The 14,406-nt window shown below is 39.0% G+C and overlaps 1 protein-coding gene across 2 annotated transcripts in view; it reads right to left on the reverse strand.

Moving 5' to 3' along the window:
- LOC149011876 (DENN (AEX-3) domain-containing protein) overlaps positions 1–14,406 on the reverse strand; it is a 71,735-nt gene that overhangs the window by 52,138 nt on the left and 5,191 nt on the right. For both annotated transcript variants that reach the window (XM_089163086.1, XM_089163087.1), the window contains exons 4-12: positions 13,059–13,247; positions 12,887–12,970; positions 11,992–12,051; positions 11,194–11,238; positions 6,384–6,583; positions 1,948–2,403; positions 1,620–1,746; positions 1,321–1,515; positions 1,075–1,164 (exon numbers count right to left, since the gene is read on the reverse strand). In XM_089163086.1, the coding sequence (XP_089019212.1) occupies positions 1,075–1,164; positions 1,321–1,515; positions 1,620–1,746; positions 1,948–2,403; positions 6,384–6,583; positions 11,194–11,238; positions 11,992–12,051; positions 12,887–12,970; positions 13,059–13,247 (1,446 nt within the window). The remainder of the gene's footprint in view (positions 1–1,074; positions 1,165–1,320; positions 1,516–1,619; positions 1,747–1,947; positions 2,404–6,383; positions 6,584–11,193; positions 11,239–11,991; positions 12,052–12,886; positions 12,971–13,058; positions 13,248–14,406) is intronic.

Below are 14,406 nucleotides of genomic sequence, written 5' to 3' on the forward strand. Positions count from 1 at the left end.
ATTTTACATTATAAATAAAGTACTAGGGTAGAACCAACATACGCATATAAGCCCTCTCCCTCTTCTCCTTCTTCTCCTTCTTCTCCTCCTCCTTCAGTCTTCTTCTATTCTTCTTCTTTTTTCTGAATTTCCTTTCAATCCCTAGGCTGATTACAGGTGCTGAAATTCTAACAGTTTACAATTTATTTATTTTTGGGTAGTAATAAGAAAAACAGAAACAATTTAAATACACCAGTGTCGCAGATGATAAGAAAATGTGAAACAACGTCATACATACTGCAGGAACACCCGCAAGAATGAACTTCATTTTACCCATGGCAGCTAGTGTTAAATTTTCATTGCAACCAGTGGAAAGAACACTACGAAAAAGTCAAAAACAGAGAGAATCAATGCCAATTTTTCAAACTCAGCTTTGCTAAAAATTATAAATTCTAACATAGAGAAGGATATGTCACATACAATTTAAATAGAATGGGTTGAAGTGGAGCGGTGCAACTGGGGTGAACTGTATCAGTCTGCTCCTTAAAAGTAAAATCATATAGGAAAGTAATATGACTGGTCATGATATATGGGGCAAAACGTTCAGTAGTGACGCACCATATAGAAATGTTCAGCATAATAATCATGTTGGGATGGATGCATGGCAAAACTAGGAAAAATTACTTCTTCTTTCTTTCTTTCTTTTTTTTTTTTTTTTTTTTTGGGGGTTGGGGGAGAGGGGGGTGTTGTAAACTAGGAATGATCAACTTTGACCAAATTCTGTAGTGGCTCCTCCACAATAAGCTTGTCAAAGTCATTTGAGGTGGCATGGCGATATGCAAGGAACTAAAAGAAGCAGGCAGACCTAAAATGACCTTATGAGATGTCATGAGGAACAACATGCATAACTTAGGCCTTAATCAGCTATGACACTATGACGTTGAGTAGAGCTGACTGGAAGACAAGGATCCATGTAGCCAGTAGTAACAGTTGTTATTTATATCATTTTTTTTTTTTAATATAAAGATCAATTGTACTATCACTATAGCAACATTTTCAAACTTCTTTGAATCTCAATTACACTAACACTCATACATTATCAAGCCGCAAGGAGCCACATATGCAAGCAACAGTCCAAACTGATAGAGCAGTTGCTTCCTCCTCAGCCAACAGCGAATTGTGTGCCTGGCAAACCCAAAACTTGTAAGATGCAGATGAAATACAATTTGCCAGGATGCAAATAAAATGTCTTAAAAAAAAAAAAACTCTGAATTGATAAAAATCAATAGTACAAATGAAAATTAGCGCATTTACTCCTACAAAGTTATTACTGCAATCTACCTCTGCTAATTCTAGACTTTTACTGCATGATCTTATATCAATGGTTGAGCTGCCATGGAGGAGTGTTTCAGCAGGCCTGTGAAACTCCACTGAAGGCAAATGCTCCAAGGGCTGAAATGTAACAGTTGTACCTCTTGCAGGACAGCGTAACCGGTAATATTCACAAATTATTTGTAAGGAGCCATAATTGTTTGCCTGAAAATAGAATTAATTAAAGTGTGATCAACAAGAGTCCAAGACTAGCATGCCAAGCAGAAATATATTGCATTTTAACTAATAAAATCAGAAAACCTTAGAACCTTAGCCCATTCAAGAATGTCATTGTGATCACTGTGATCGTCCTGGCCTGAAGAAGAGGCCTCCTCCATTTCAGCTTCATCCCCATCACTCCTAAAATTCCTGTCTTCACATGGTGAACCTTGGAAACTGCAAAACAAATGGAATTGCATATGCTACAGGTTTTCTATTGAAAAATAACAGAATCCACATTGGAATAAATCCAATTATCGCTCCTCCACTATACTAGAATTGTGCCCCCCCCCCCCCCCCCCAAAAAAAAAAATTGTAATACATAATCTGCATTCAAACTCATTGTTTCCGCAATACCAGAAAACAGTGACAATATACCTGATAGAAGATTCCGAGCTTTCATATTGACAATATCTCAGGAGTGGCAGAACAGCCTCTGGTAAGCGTCTTTCAATTGGTTGTTTGTTTGTTGCAAGTTCATCAACAGTGATTCCCTGTACATCAGAGATCCGTGTCTCCCCCTTAGGAGTAAGCATCCCTGTTTCGGAATTATTTGGAGAAACCACACTGTTATGGATTCTTTCGCTTAATAAATCAAAGTCACCCTCAAGCATTTGATTCTCCAACTGACTAGCATCCTCTGCAATTTTTCTAGGAGTAGAACCTTCTGTACTTATCTCAGAAACTTCCATGGATCCATTTGGAACATATTCTGCCAAAATATCTTTAGGTTTTTCTTCTAGTTCTTCTTCAGTGTTAAGTCCCTCCACCATATCCAAATCCAGCATACCCATGCCTTTTGTCAACCGCTCCAACCTTTCTTCAGTGAAAATGCTAACAGAAACCAGAAAAACAAGATCCCAGAATAAGTAAGATTTGAAAATATAAAACAATTAAGTGGAGTGAATAGACAAAATTACTGATAATTCAAACAACACATGGAGCATAAAAATCCATCCAAGCAGAAGCAAGAACTCTACCAAATATGTAGATACAAATGCCTAAAAACATCCCTTTTCTCAACTATAGAAACAAGTATTCGAGAACAAAGAATGATGACATGATTTTTGCTGTAGCTTTTGAAACCTAATAAAACGAAAGAGAAGCACCACAGAATAGAAGATATTACAAAATAAAGATTAAGAAAACATTCAAGTGGGCAGCTGTATGGACCTTCACTGTTCCATCTACATGCAAGAACAAGGTGATAAAAGGCCACCATCATCTTCAGAAACACTTCACCTTGAATGTTGTCTGCCCAAACATCTAAATACAGACCTTACAAGTATAGAGTCGCATGCCAAAACATTAACCAAAGGCAGCACGGGACTCTAGGTTTCAATTCATAAAGAGGAAAAGACCATCTCAAGAAATTATAGGACTTCCACAAGGTGGAGGACTTTCCTAAGGCTAAAAGAAAATCCAGGCATGAATCACATGACCTTATGAGAGATAAGTCCCTTCCTGTTGCTTTGCACAGGCTTTCTTTGTAAAGCATTCACATTGGAAAATGGCTGTAATTATTCAACCTTTTCTGTCTTCAATAAAAATTTCTCAATTTATCAGTTTTAGAGAGAGAAAGAGATGGAGAAAAGGGGGGAGGGGAGCAAGAGGAAAATTCCTTCATTAAGTGAAGAAATATTCACAAGCAGCTCAGGGTTCAGCCATGTTGAAGAATGTGCAGAAAGGCCTATGCCTTGGTGCGCAAGCTTCTAGAAGAGGGTCTTTCCTCTTCTAGATATGTGCATTACTTTCTAATTTTGGTGTAGGAGTCTTGGTGAACAAGGTTTGGGTTTTCTGGAAGTCTTACTATTTTTCTATTAGTTACTAATTCTAGAACTTTCCCTTTTTGTTGTTTCTATTTTGGACAGATCTTAGGATTGCTAGTATTTTATGTCCACAGATTGCAATTTCTTATTAACTTTTTGGAGGACAAGTTACTTGTCTCTCAAGTTGTAAAGTTTAAGCTATAAATAAAGGCTGCCTGCAATTCTAGTGCTCTTGCCAGAATTGCAGGCTTTTGTGGTTCCTATCAGCTTCTTCTCTTTTCTTCTTCTCAGTTCTTGTTGCTGCACTGTTTTGGCTCATTAAGCTTTATTTTCTAACATGGCACCAGGGCTTTATTGATTTAAAACAGTGTAGTACCATTCCTTCTTCTGAAGTTCATGTGTATTCAGTTTCCCTTGGTGCGCAGCCACCGAATGTTGTACCTAATGTGTCATTAGATCAGGTAATTATATGAACTGTTCTATTCTACCTATTATCCTATTTTTAAAAGTCCCAAAACATTGATCATAATTCTGCACTTTGAAGTTTTTTTTTTTTTTTTTTTTTTTGGGGTTGGGGGGGGGGGGCTATTTCTCTCTCCATTTGGCTTTGCAGAGATTCTGTACCTTGCAGAAACTCTTCTTTCTCCATTCGGCTGCTGCTTGCAGAAATTTTTGCTATTTTTCTCTTCTTCTGGTTCTGGGATATTGGTTCGAACCTCTACTCTATTGATTGTGATATCTACTACAAGATATAATGTCTTCAATTACTAGTGATTCGACTACAAGTATTGTCGAATCCAAAGGATCACGAGTTGATCCAGTGACTGTTCAGATTGCCTCCATCAAACTCAAAGGTGGCTCTAATTATTCACTCTGGTCACCAGTCATTCATGTTTACGCAAGAGGTAAACTTAAATTTATTGAGTCCGAACCTCAGGCTGAGACTGACAAATCATATCCTAGACTCCAAGTTGGACCCAAGATGATGCAATCTTCAAAATTTGAATGTGGAATTGCATGAACTGATACTGCAGCCAATGTTATGTTTCACAAAACTGCCAAAGGAAAATGGGATGATTTGCAAGGAACCTATTCCCATGCTAAAAATATGACTCCGATTTATGGTATCTATGAAAATTTATTTCAATTTCAACAAGCTGACAAATCTCTGCAGGATTATTACTACTCTTTTAAAGGCATGATGGAGGAATGGAATGTTTTCAACCTCTCACTACAAACATAGAGAAACTTAAGGTATAACCAAAATGAATTTTTTGTATCTAAGTTTCTTACAAGACTGAACCCTGAACTGAAATCTGTGAAAGGACATCTTCTTGTTGGAGAACATGTCCCCAACCTTAGTGAAGTATATGCTAGACTTCACCGAATTGCCTTGCCTGAAGATGGTTCTTCTGGAAATAGCTCTAAAGGAGAGACTATTGCCTTACTACATCTCGTAGAAGAGGACGTGGTCATGGTACATATCGCCGAATTTCGGTGATGTCAATAACTGGCGACTCGAAATGGTGCCCGAAACCGATATCTGCAGATGTCGCCGAATTATCGGCAATATCTCGCCTTTTCTCACCTAACCGGCGATATCTAGCCAAGAATAGCAAATTTTCACGATCACATGACCTGGACAGAAAGGATTATGGCGACGGCGCCCTCCATCTCCGGCGGTTGACCAGTAATGGAAGTGAACCCCCACGTCACTTGACTAGAGATGTAGGAACCACGGAAGCCAAAATCTCCTATTTACTCCACGATTTCAACCATGGAAGCTGTAATCTCGCCGGAACTGCTGCTGCTGCTACCAGGAATTTCAGTAGAGCTGGTGGTGATAGGGTTGTCTTCGCCTTTGAAAATAGAAGACACGCCGGAGCCAATCGAAGTTAGTTCCGATTCCTCGTCTGCTCTAAGAGATCTTAGCTTCAGGATCCAGTTGCATCGAAACCCTGCGTCTAAACTCTGTTTCGTCTAAACTCAAAACCCTGCGTCGAAACCCTCTGCGAACACAGTAGAACTGTAGACGTTTGTAGAAGAAGAAGTAAAGTTGGGTGGGGACTGGGGAAGTGAAAATTAAATACAGAAAAATGAGACACGTGTGTGAGGAAGGGATAATGACATTGACAATTTGACACACACATGACACACCCATTCCTTGATTTCTTCTTGTGAACGATACCTCAAATTACTGAATTTAAGTAATGTTATGGGCCCCGCTGAAACATATTTATATAATTATACATGTCATATCTCGCCGAAGTATCGACAAGATATCTCCATATCGCCCGGTTCGCTGCCCAGCGAACCAGCGATATGGGGCGAAACATTGTTCCATGACTGAAACCAACAAGGTTCAGATTTTTTGCTTCAAAACTGTAACTCTATAACCCTAATTTGAACCCTATCCATCCACCCTGCAAACCCTAAAACCCCTAAACAGACTAGAATCCCTTAGGTCCAGGGTTTGTAAACCTAGTTTGTCTGCTGATCATCAAGGATCTTGGTTCATTGACACTCATCCCAGTGAGGCTGCATCAATCAGAATCTATATTTAGTTGTATCTGTGATACAGATAGCACTAAAATATTCCAGAGCTACTCTTCAATCACAGTGACATTACCTCTTAACCTAATAACATTCAACATGGTTACTCCTGTCCATTTTAAGCAATAAATATTGGACACCACGATCTTTTCAAGCAAACCAGACAAAAGGGGATGCAATGAGAAGTAATTTTATATGCTATTCAAAATCCAAGCACGAAAGATGACTTCAGCCTCTGCAAAGACGATGCTCAGGAATAGAGGTTTTTCCAACAGCTATGTACACAGATAGACTATCATTTCATCCATATACAAAAACGTGTCCAGAATTGAATACCTTCAATTTGAAAATTTGCAAATTCCCCATCAAATTTATTTTAACCAAAAACACAGAAAGACCAGGACAATAAGACACTAGACAAATATAAAACTAAATTGGTCAATTGGTATTCGAAGCAATATCAGTTGATTCTTCAGGAAACAAAAAGCACACCTATTCAATACGGCAAAATGCAACTCAAAGAATGGAAGCCTTGAGAGAATGCAATAGCACCGGGGAGTAGTTAAGATGTGACGACTAAAAGATTTTGAGAATGTCTGCTTCTCCGATATCATGGAAATGAGTCCCGAAGGTTGATGTACAGCTTCTTCAACTAATACACAGCATCCATATAATGTTGAATCATCTGCCACCTGGAAGGAAAGACATGTTTAAATTTGAATTCTTTATCATAAAAAAATAGCAGTGAAGACAAAAAAAAAATAGCACTGATATCTCTCCCTGCCTCTTTTATGTATTTTAGTTTTGGTATTTTTGGCCCTATATAAGGCTGCCTTGTATCTACCCAAAAGCAATACAATACAGCATCTCTTCTGGCTGCTGCTTCTCCTCTTCTTCTCTCCCTCTCTTCCTCTTCCTATTTCTATTCTCTGCTATTTGTTAGGGGTAATCTGGACCTTTCACTTATTTAAGTGATTTATGGTTGAACCGGTTGGTTCATGTCTTTGTATATGAGTCTTTGGCTTTGGTTCATTTCATATATGCAAAACGGGTTTCTGGTTTTGGGGTTCTGCGGTTTTCTGCTCGTTCATGGCTGCAGTTCCATCTTCCTCCAGCTACGGTGATGGCTTCCTGAAGGATCTTTGATGCTTTCAGAAGGGGCTTTTGATCAGCTCGAAGAGAGGAACACTCGGTGGGAGTTTGAGCTTCAATGGTTGCCTGAAATAGGTTATCTCTGTATCTTTCTTTCTTCCCAAAAGTCTGTAACCTTGTCAAGATCACAGTGAATTGAATTCTATCTTGAATCCCGGAGACGTAGGCTTGCAAGAGCCGAACTCCGTCAACAATACTTGTGTTATTGCTTGCTTAAATTAGGTTTCATATAGGCTAGAGCACGGTTACGATCACACTATTCAATTGACATTGTATTAGCTTGATACTGGTCAACCCCTAAGCTGATTCTTGTTTTCCAACGTTCTTTTCCTTCCCTTTCTTTTGCTGGTCAAACCGAGGTTTTTATCTACCTACCCACAAGGCACGATTTCAGCAGAAGGGGTGATTTTCACTCCCAGACCCTTGTCTGTGACTTCTTGTGTGTGCACGATGATGTAAATCTCACTCTCAACAATTAAAGCAGAATTTTCTGTGATTATTAGTGGAGTATCTGATGATGCCGATTGACAGATCATGCTACAGATTTCAGTAGGAGATTGGTTTTTGGTGGTTGCTTGACTTGTGTCAGTAGTTTCGGCTGTTTTCAAGAACAGGTATTCAAGATCTAATTCTGATTTTTCTGCTAATGCTTGTTACCACATGTTGAAGTATTATTTCCTTTTTGATATACTGGGAGATGTGGAAAAGAGTTCGGTTGTCATGGAAGATGTATCCTCCTCTTCTGTGAGAATTATTGACTAGAAACTTGATGGAGTTAGTAATTGTCAACAGTGGTGTAAGATTGTGAAACTTACACTCACTGGTAGGGATCAGCAGACCCACCTGACAGATCCACCTAAGAGTGATTATGCATGGATAATGGATTACAGTTGATGCCCATACTCTTGAACAAATGTTAGATTCTATAGAAAATCATGTAGCTGATTAAATGACCCAAATTGATACAGTTAAAGAATTATGGGCCTAGTCTAGGCGTAACAACTTATCCCAAATCGATGAGTTGCCCCATTACCCAATACTCTGCTGATTATAAACAAACATATGAAGATTTGAATTCCTTGCTACCCATTACATCTAATGTGAAAAAGATGCGACCACAAAGAGAGCATTGGCAGTTATGGGTTCTCTTGGTGGACTTGGAATGGAGTATGACTTCATTAAATCTCAGATTTTGGGAGCAGAAACTATTGCATCCCTCACCGATACTTTTGTTTGTGTTCTCCATGTTGCACAAGAAAATTCTCAGGATATACCATCCACTAACACTTCAGCTCTTTTATCACAGACAGTGAATAATAACACCAACCATGGGAGTGGTAGAAGTCATGGTGGTAATTTTGATCGTGGGGTGGCCATGGGACAGGGAAAGGACGGAATCAGCAGCAAACAACTTCACAGTTTACTATTTCTGATGGTCAGGCGGCAGCCCGTGTGTGTCATTATTGTGGTAAGCCAGGCCATGTTCAGAAGTTCTGATATGAGTTACAGTGGGAACCTGGGCAGCAGCAATGCCAATTGACTAATTGAGTAAATAGTAATGACACTCCACCACAGTCTAAAACTTCTGAGTGGAAGACGATAAACACAACAGAGGAAGAATTTGCTCAGCACAATCAGTTTTAGATTTCAGAGCCTACTGCTTCCACTTCTAATCTGTTCAGTCGGGTAATGTGACTGTTTGTCTCTCTGTGACAGCATCACTTCCTGTCCCCAGGTCATAGAATCCAAGGCCTCTAATCATATGTCTGGAGTACCAGGCATTTTCTCATCCTTGTTCCCATCTACTTCCAGTGTTACATTAGCCAATGGGTATCCAGTGAAAGTTAAGGCACCAGCACAATGCAACCAAACCAAACCAAACCAAACCTTGCCCTAACATTAATTCTTTACCACCCTAATTTTCTGTTTAATCTCACATTCTCATGTTTGTAAGTAAGCTTACTGTTGAATGGTCTGAGAAATCCTGACTTGTGTCAGAGTGAACCAATCAACTCTCTACAAGTACAATCCCCCACCCCAGCCAACTGCCAACCCAAATCCCCAATTGCAGACCTCTCGTTCCCTCCCATCTTCTTCCCTATGGCAGCAGCACCCCTTCCCCAATTAAAACCCTAGAAAACCCTCACCCCTTTCCCCTCTCACCCTACCCCTAGGGTTAATTCTCTACCGCCCTAATTTTCTGTTTAATCTCATGTTTGTAAGTAAGCTTACTGTTGAACGGTCTGAGAAATCCTGACTTTTGTCAGAGTGAACCAGTCCACTCTCTACAAGTACAATCCCCCACCCCATTGCCAACCCAAATCCCCAATTGCAGACTTCTCTTTCCCTCCCTTCTTCTTCCCTATGGCAGCAGCACCCCTTCCTAAAATCCTAGAAAACCCTCACCCTTTCCCCTCACCCTACCCCTAGGATTGCACCTCCTCTTTCTTCTCTTATCTCTAAAACCCTAACCAGCCCATTCTATGAAGTTGCAGAATTTTCCTGCACTTCATCTTCTTCCTTGGAACCCTAAAATTCTAAACCTATTAGAAACCCAATATCTCCTCAACCCCTAAGTTCCCTAACCCAAAGCCTAAACCCTTTTAGGACTAGCATCCCCACCCCCAACCCTACCTTCGATCAAAACCCTAACCCCAACTAAGAGTCCTAAACACATGAGGAGACCTAATTCTAATTGGAAAAATTCTGCAATTGCAGATTGTTATTTTAAAAAAAAATAAAAAGAATATTATCTCAAGTTTTCAGACCTAATCCTATCCTAAACATAACCCTAGACCTACCCACTCCCATATTTAAAGAGTTAGAATCCCAATCAGTCCTGGCAGCAGGGTTCTTTAAATGATTTGAGCGCAATTTAACTGCTGTCCCCTGAGATTTCAACCCAAAACAGCAAGGGTTTAAAACCCAGCAGGCCGCTGGTTCATTTAGAGAAGTCCAGAAGACTGGCCCAGACCCTGGGTTACATCATCAAGCCATTAACCTATGTGTAAGAAATAGACAAGCTCCTATCCATAAACCATGGAAAGGACCATTGCATAGGCCAAGGCCAGGACAGAGCTAACAAATCCATTGCATAGACCCAATGACTTACAAATAACTGCTGCTAGGAGCACCAAAAAGAAAACGAAGAAGAAGAAAACACAAATACAAAATACACATCACCAAGGTTCCTTCTAAACTTACATTGACTTTAATGGAACAAAGAAACCTAACCAAATAAAGCACCTTCAAGGATTGAGAAGTTTTAACTGATAACAGAACTAAAACAAAACCCCCTGCTTAAAGCTACAGGTAGGCAGCTCCTGCATCCCATCTCTCAAGATAACCCCTTTAACAGCCAACATATCTCTACCTCTGTCATGCACCTTCCTTCAATTTCCTTTCCTTTCCCTATTCTCTGTTTTCTTTTTCCTGAAAAGTGGATGGCTACCAGTCCTCACCGAAGTTAGCACTCCACCTCAGTCCGTATACCTCTCTACTTATTGTGGCTGCACACAGAAGCCATTGAGCATTTTGATGCAGATACACTGTCTTGGATGTTTGGACTAATTCAAACCCAACTGGGTTCCAAGATGAGATGATCCAGATCCAGATCCAGAACGTCATCTGACTGTCTACTTTATTCTATTTAGTTTTAAAAATTGGCTGCCTAGGATATTTGGTTCTCCTGATTTGAGTTAGAATCCCAGTCAAACAATTAGTTTTATTGAAGGAGTCTTCTTGTTCTCTTTATATATGATGCAATCTCTTCAAACACAGATTGAATAAAATGAATTGAGTATAGGTGTGTGCAAACCCCCCCCCCCCAAAAACAAAAAAAAAAAAAAAAAAACCCTCTTCCGCCTCTCATGCATTCTTCTCCTCCCTGCAACAATGAATTTTTCTTTCAGGTTTTCGCTTTCCCCTAGCCTGCCAGCCATCATATTGTTTCTTGACTTATGATTGTAAACAGCTTCTAACTTTTAGCTGAATAAATAATCTATAGCATAGACAAGCATTGCATATTTACATTGAACTGTTAAACTGGCATACTCAAGAAAATCAACAAAATCATTCATAGAGTAAAAAAAAAGGGACAGAAGATGAAACGAATATATAAAGGAAGGTCTAGTGCCAATTGAAATAATACCTGCAAACGAAATACAAAGGACAGATCACTTTGCTTAAGGTGTTCCTGCAAATTAAAAAATGAACATTGCTATAAGTTTCTTCAAGTTAAAGATAAAAATATATCATGCATAGTCTGTGTTGAGAGGCCACTAAACAATCTGGGCTATTTGAGCCACAGAGGGCATCTTTTGTCAGACAACCCAATGGATGAGAATGGACAAACTTGGATTAGTTACCAGAAAAGTTCCAGGTTCCATCTCCCTGTATGGCCCCCACCATGCTAGGACTTTTATCCCTGTATTTTCCAGTCTAAGTGAAGTTACCTTAAATATATTGAGTTGAAATATCAACCTACTCCCGTATATTGATATCCCATGTAGAAGAAGTTGATCCAGTTGAAAGTCAACCAACTAAGATGATGATGAGGACAGCATGTGCAAAAAATTTGAATGTCAAAGGAGCTAATACATGGAATTTACTAAAAACATGTTGATAGACCAATGAACATGGGATCATGTGCACAAGTCTTCCCCATATAGGGTAATCTGAAAATAATTTTGGTTCTTCACGCAGTTAGTTCGCAAAAAAATGCAATGATTCACCATTGCCAATCTAAATATTGAAGTCCAAAGACTAGTTAAATGGTGAAGGCCTACAAGATAATAAGAAACAAAAAAAAAATCCCCCATTTAAGAACCAGAACTATCTGAAGTGATAAATGTTATAGCAATAAACAGAAAAACTGTCAAACCAAAGTAAGTACAAAGCAGTAAAAACATCATCTTCTAAATTTAGGAGAGAACGGTATAGTATTTACCTGCCCAATTAGTATCTCATTCAACTCACTCATTGAAGGAGTTCTTTCAACAGCACGAACCTAAATAATGGAGTTGACATAATAAAGAGAAGTAGCACATTTAGAAAATCTTGAAAAACAGAAGTGATGTAATAGACAACAATATGATGACATAGCAGCATCTAAGATTTATATGCCCCTAGCTTCCTGATGGAAATTATAGATCCAACTATCAAAATAAAGCATAATACAGGACTGCGTAGGTGGGGTTATTAGTTTCAGTTCCCTATTTATTTGTCATAATTTCGTGTGTTTGCTCACCAGTATCTAATTTGATTTACAATTAGTTTTACTTGGTTTCACTGAGGTGCAGCAGATTAATAGGGAACAAAGGGGGCACTTAAGTGAAAAATCTACCCGCAAACACAGAGTGGAACCTCAAACGTTTCAGTCTAGTGGTTCAAGAAGCAAAGTTTAAGGTGAGGCTACATGAAAACTGTACCATCCAATCAATTCTGAATGTTATGATTGTTAGACTGGACAGTTCAATGACATACAATTGTTTTGGCCTTGAAGAGCTATGACATATAACAGGGTCTCGGCTGGCTAGCAGTTGGCAGTCCAGTTACCTAGTTCTGCAGCCCCATGCAAACACAGGAAGGGCCAATCCAGGGGATTAAAGGGCCTGATCAAGTTCTTTTAAGATAACAAGTTTATTCATCTAGGGGGACATTCACTCTTGAAGCTAACTGTTCTTCTCACTTGAGATCACAAATGAATTTTATTATTTATCATGACAAAGGAATAGACAGAGCCATAACACAGGAATGAAATCATACATAGAGGTGCCTTAAGTTTTTCAACAACCATCGAATTTGCCAAGACAAGGCTCAAAATTGTAAAATTTACACGGTACCTCTGTGCCTCCTGGGAAGCAGAATGACAGAAGATCCTTATACTTTAGTGGTAGTTGTTTTTCCGGAGGGTATACAAATAAAACCTGAAAGGTACAAAGAAGATGAGTGCTTGATGTCTAGTTCAAAATAAAACCAATACATGCAAATAAGTATCATCGCAGGGGACACAACCTGAGGTTCAAAGTTCGGTTCAACACGAGCTAGATTACAGCCATTCAGAGAACCTCTTGATTTGCTAGAATTTTCAGACTTTCTGGCCAAAATCTGCTGTTGCAGTGCCTGAACATCTGAGTTAGGATGAAGACCAACAACAACCATGCTCTCAAACAGCCTGGATGGCTCTTTCACAGGTCTCTGATCCTACAATACATTATTTTGACATTAACTGTGAATCTACAAAGAAAAAAGCTTAATATTCCATTTCATTAGGATACATAACTCACTAGCTTAGTAATAAAACTTATGGCAGCATCACATCATTCTTATGGAGCGACAGTTTCAGGTTTAACAGCAGTACTTTCTTAGAGATCAACCCACTACAGCACCTATATGGATGGACAATGCTTTTAGAGGCTATCAGATTGCTAGAGTCCATTAGTTTGATGAGGAGCACTGCACATAATGCAGCTCAGTTGTTTTTCTTATTGATTATGGCCTTATAGGTTTTCTATTTGGATAAATTTGTCTTTTTCAATTGGGGTTTATTTGATGCATTTGGGTTCTTATTTGCATTATTTAATGCGAAATGGGCTTTGGGTCGATCCATGGGTTGTTTCACCTGAGTGTATTTTTGTGGATTTCCATTTTTACCTTTAATATTAGGATATTAGTACGAAGACTATTTTGAGTCATCTGTGTGAACGGGCCCCCCTTCCCCCCACACCTTTTCCAGTACAACAATTAGCTGCTGCCCCCTTTATTATTTGATTTTTTTTCTGTACAACAGCCCATGCTGCAAATTTTTTTCTTTCTTCTTTCTTTATTATTCTCACAGCAGAAACAACCCCCACCTTTATTTCTATCCCTGTTATTTAAATTATTAGCCAACCAACCTTTGTTTGCGGCCCTTCCTAGCAATCAGTAGGTATTATTATTAACCTGATTTTTTTACACCTATACCTGATCTGTTTGTTTACCAGTATTGCTGCTCCTTTTCCAAAATATTTATACCATTAAACTCCTTTTATTATTGTACTGTTGCATCTGTGGTAGGATTTTCTACTGTTACAATACTCATTAGTTGTATTCATAGGATCTTCTGGACTAGACAAGCAGCTACTCTTGGAACTTTTGATAAACTCACACTCAACTAGGTGTCAGTTGCCATGATCCCCACCCCATGTGTCCCCAGAAAATTTTAGCTAAGTCTTGAATATTAGCTAGGCTATTATTGAATATTACTCTATTTGTTTTGTCCAGGTTGCATGTTGATCTTTTATTCTTCTCATTAAGACTCATTCCCACCTAAAGTACGCCTAACCAGCCCTTGTAGGATCCCTAGTCCCTAGGGTTCCCTCTA

The sequence above is a fragment of the Hakea prostrata genome, chromosome 7, assembly GCF_041222555.1.
Source record: "Hakea prostrata isolate BN-2017 chromosome 7, UWA_Hpros_2, whole genome shotgun sequence".
In the NCBI taxonomy this organism is placed as follows: domain Eukaryota; kingdom Viridiplantae; phylum Streptophyta; class Magnoliopsida; order Proteales; family Proteaceae; genus Hakea; species Hakea prostrata.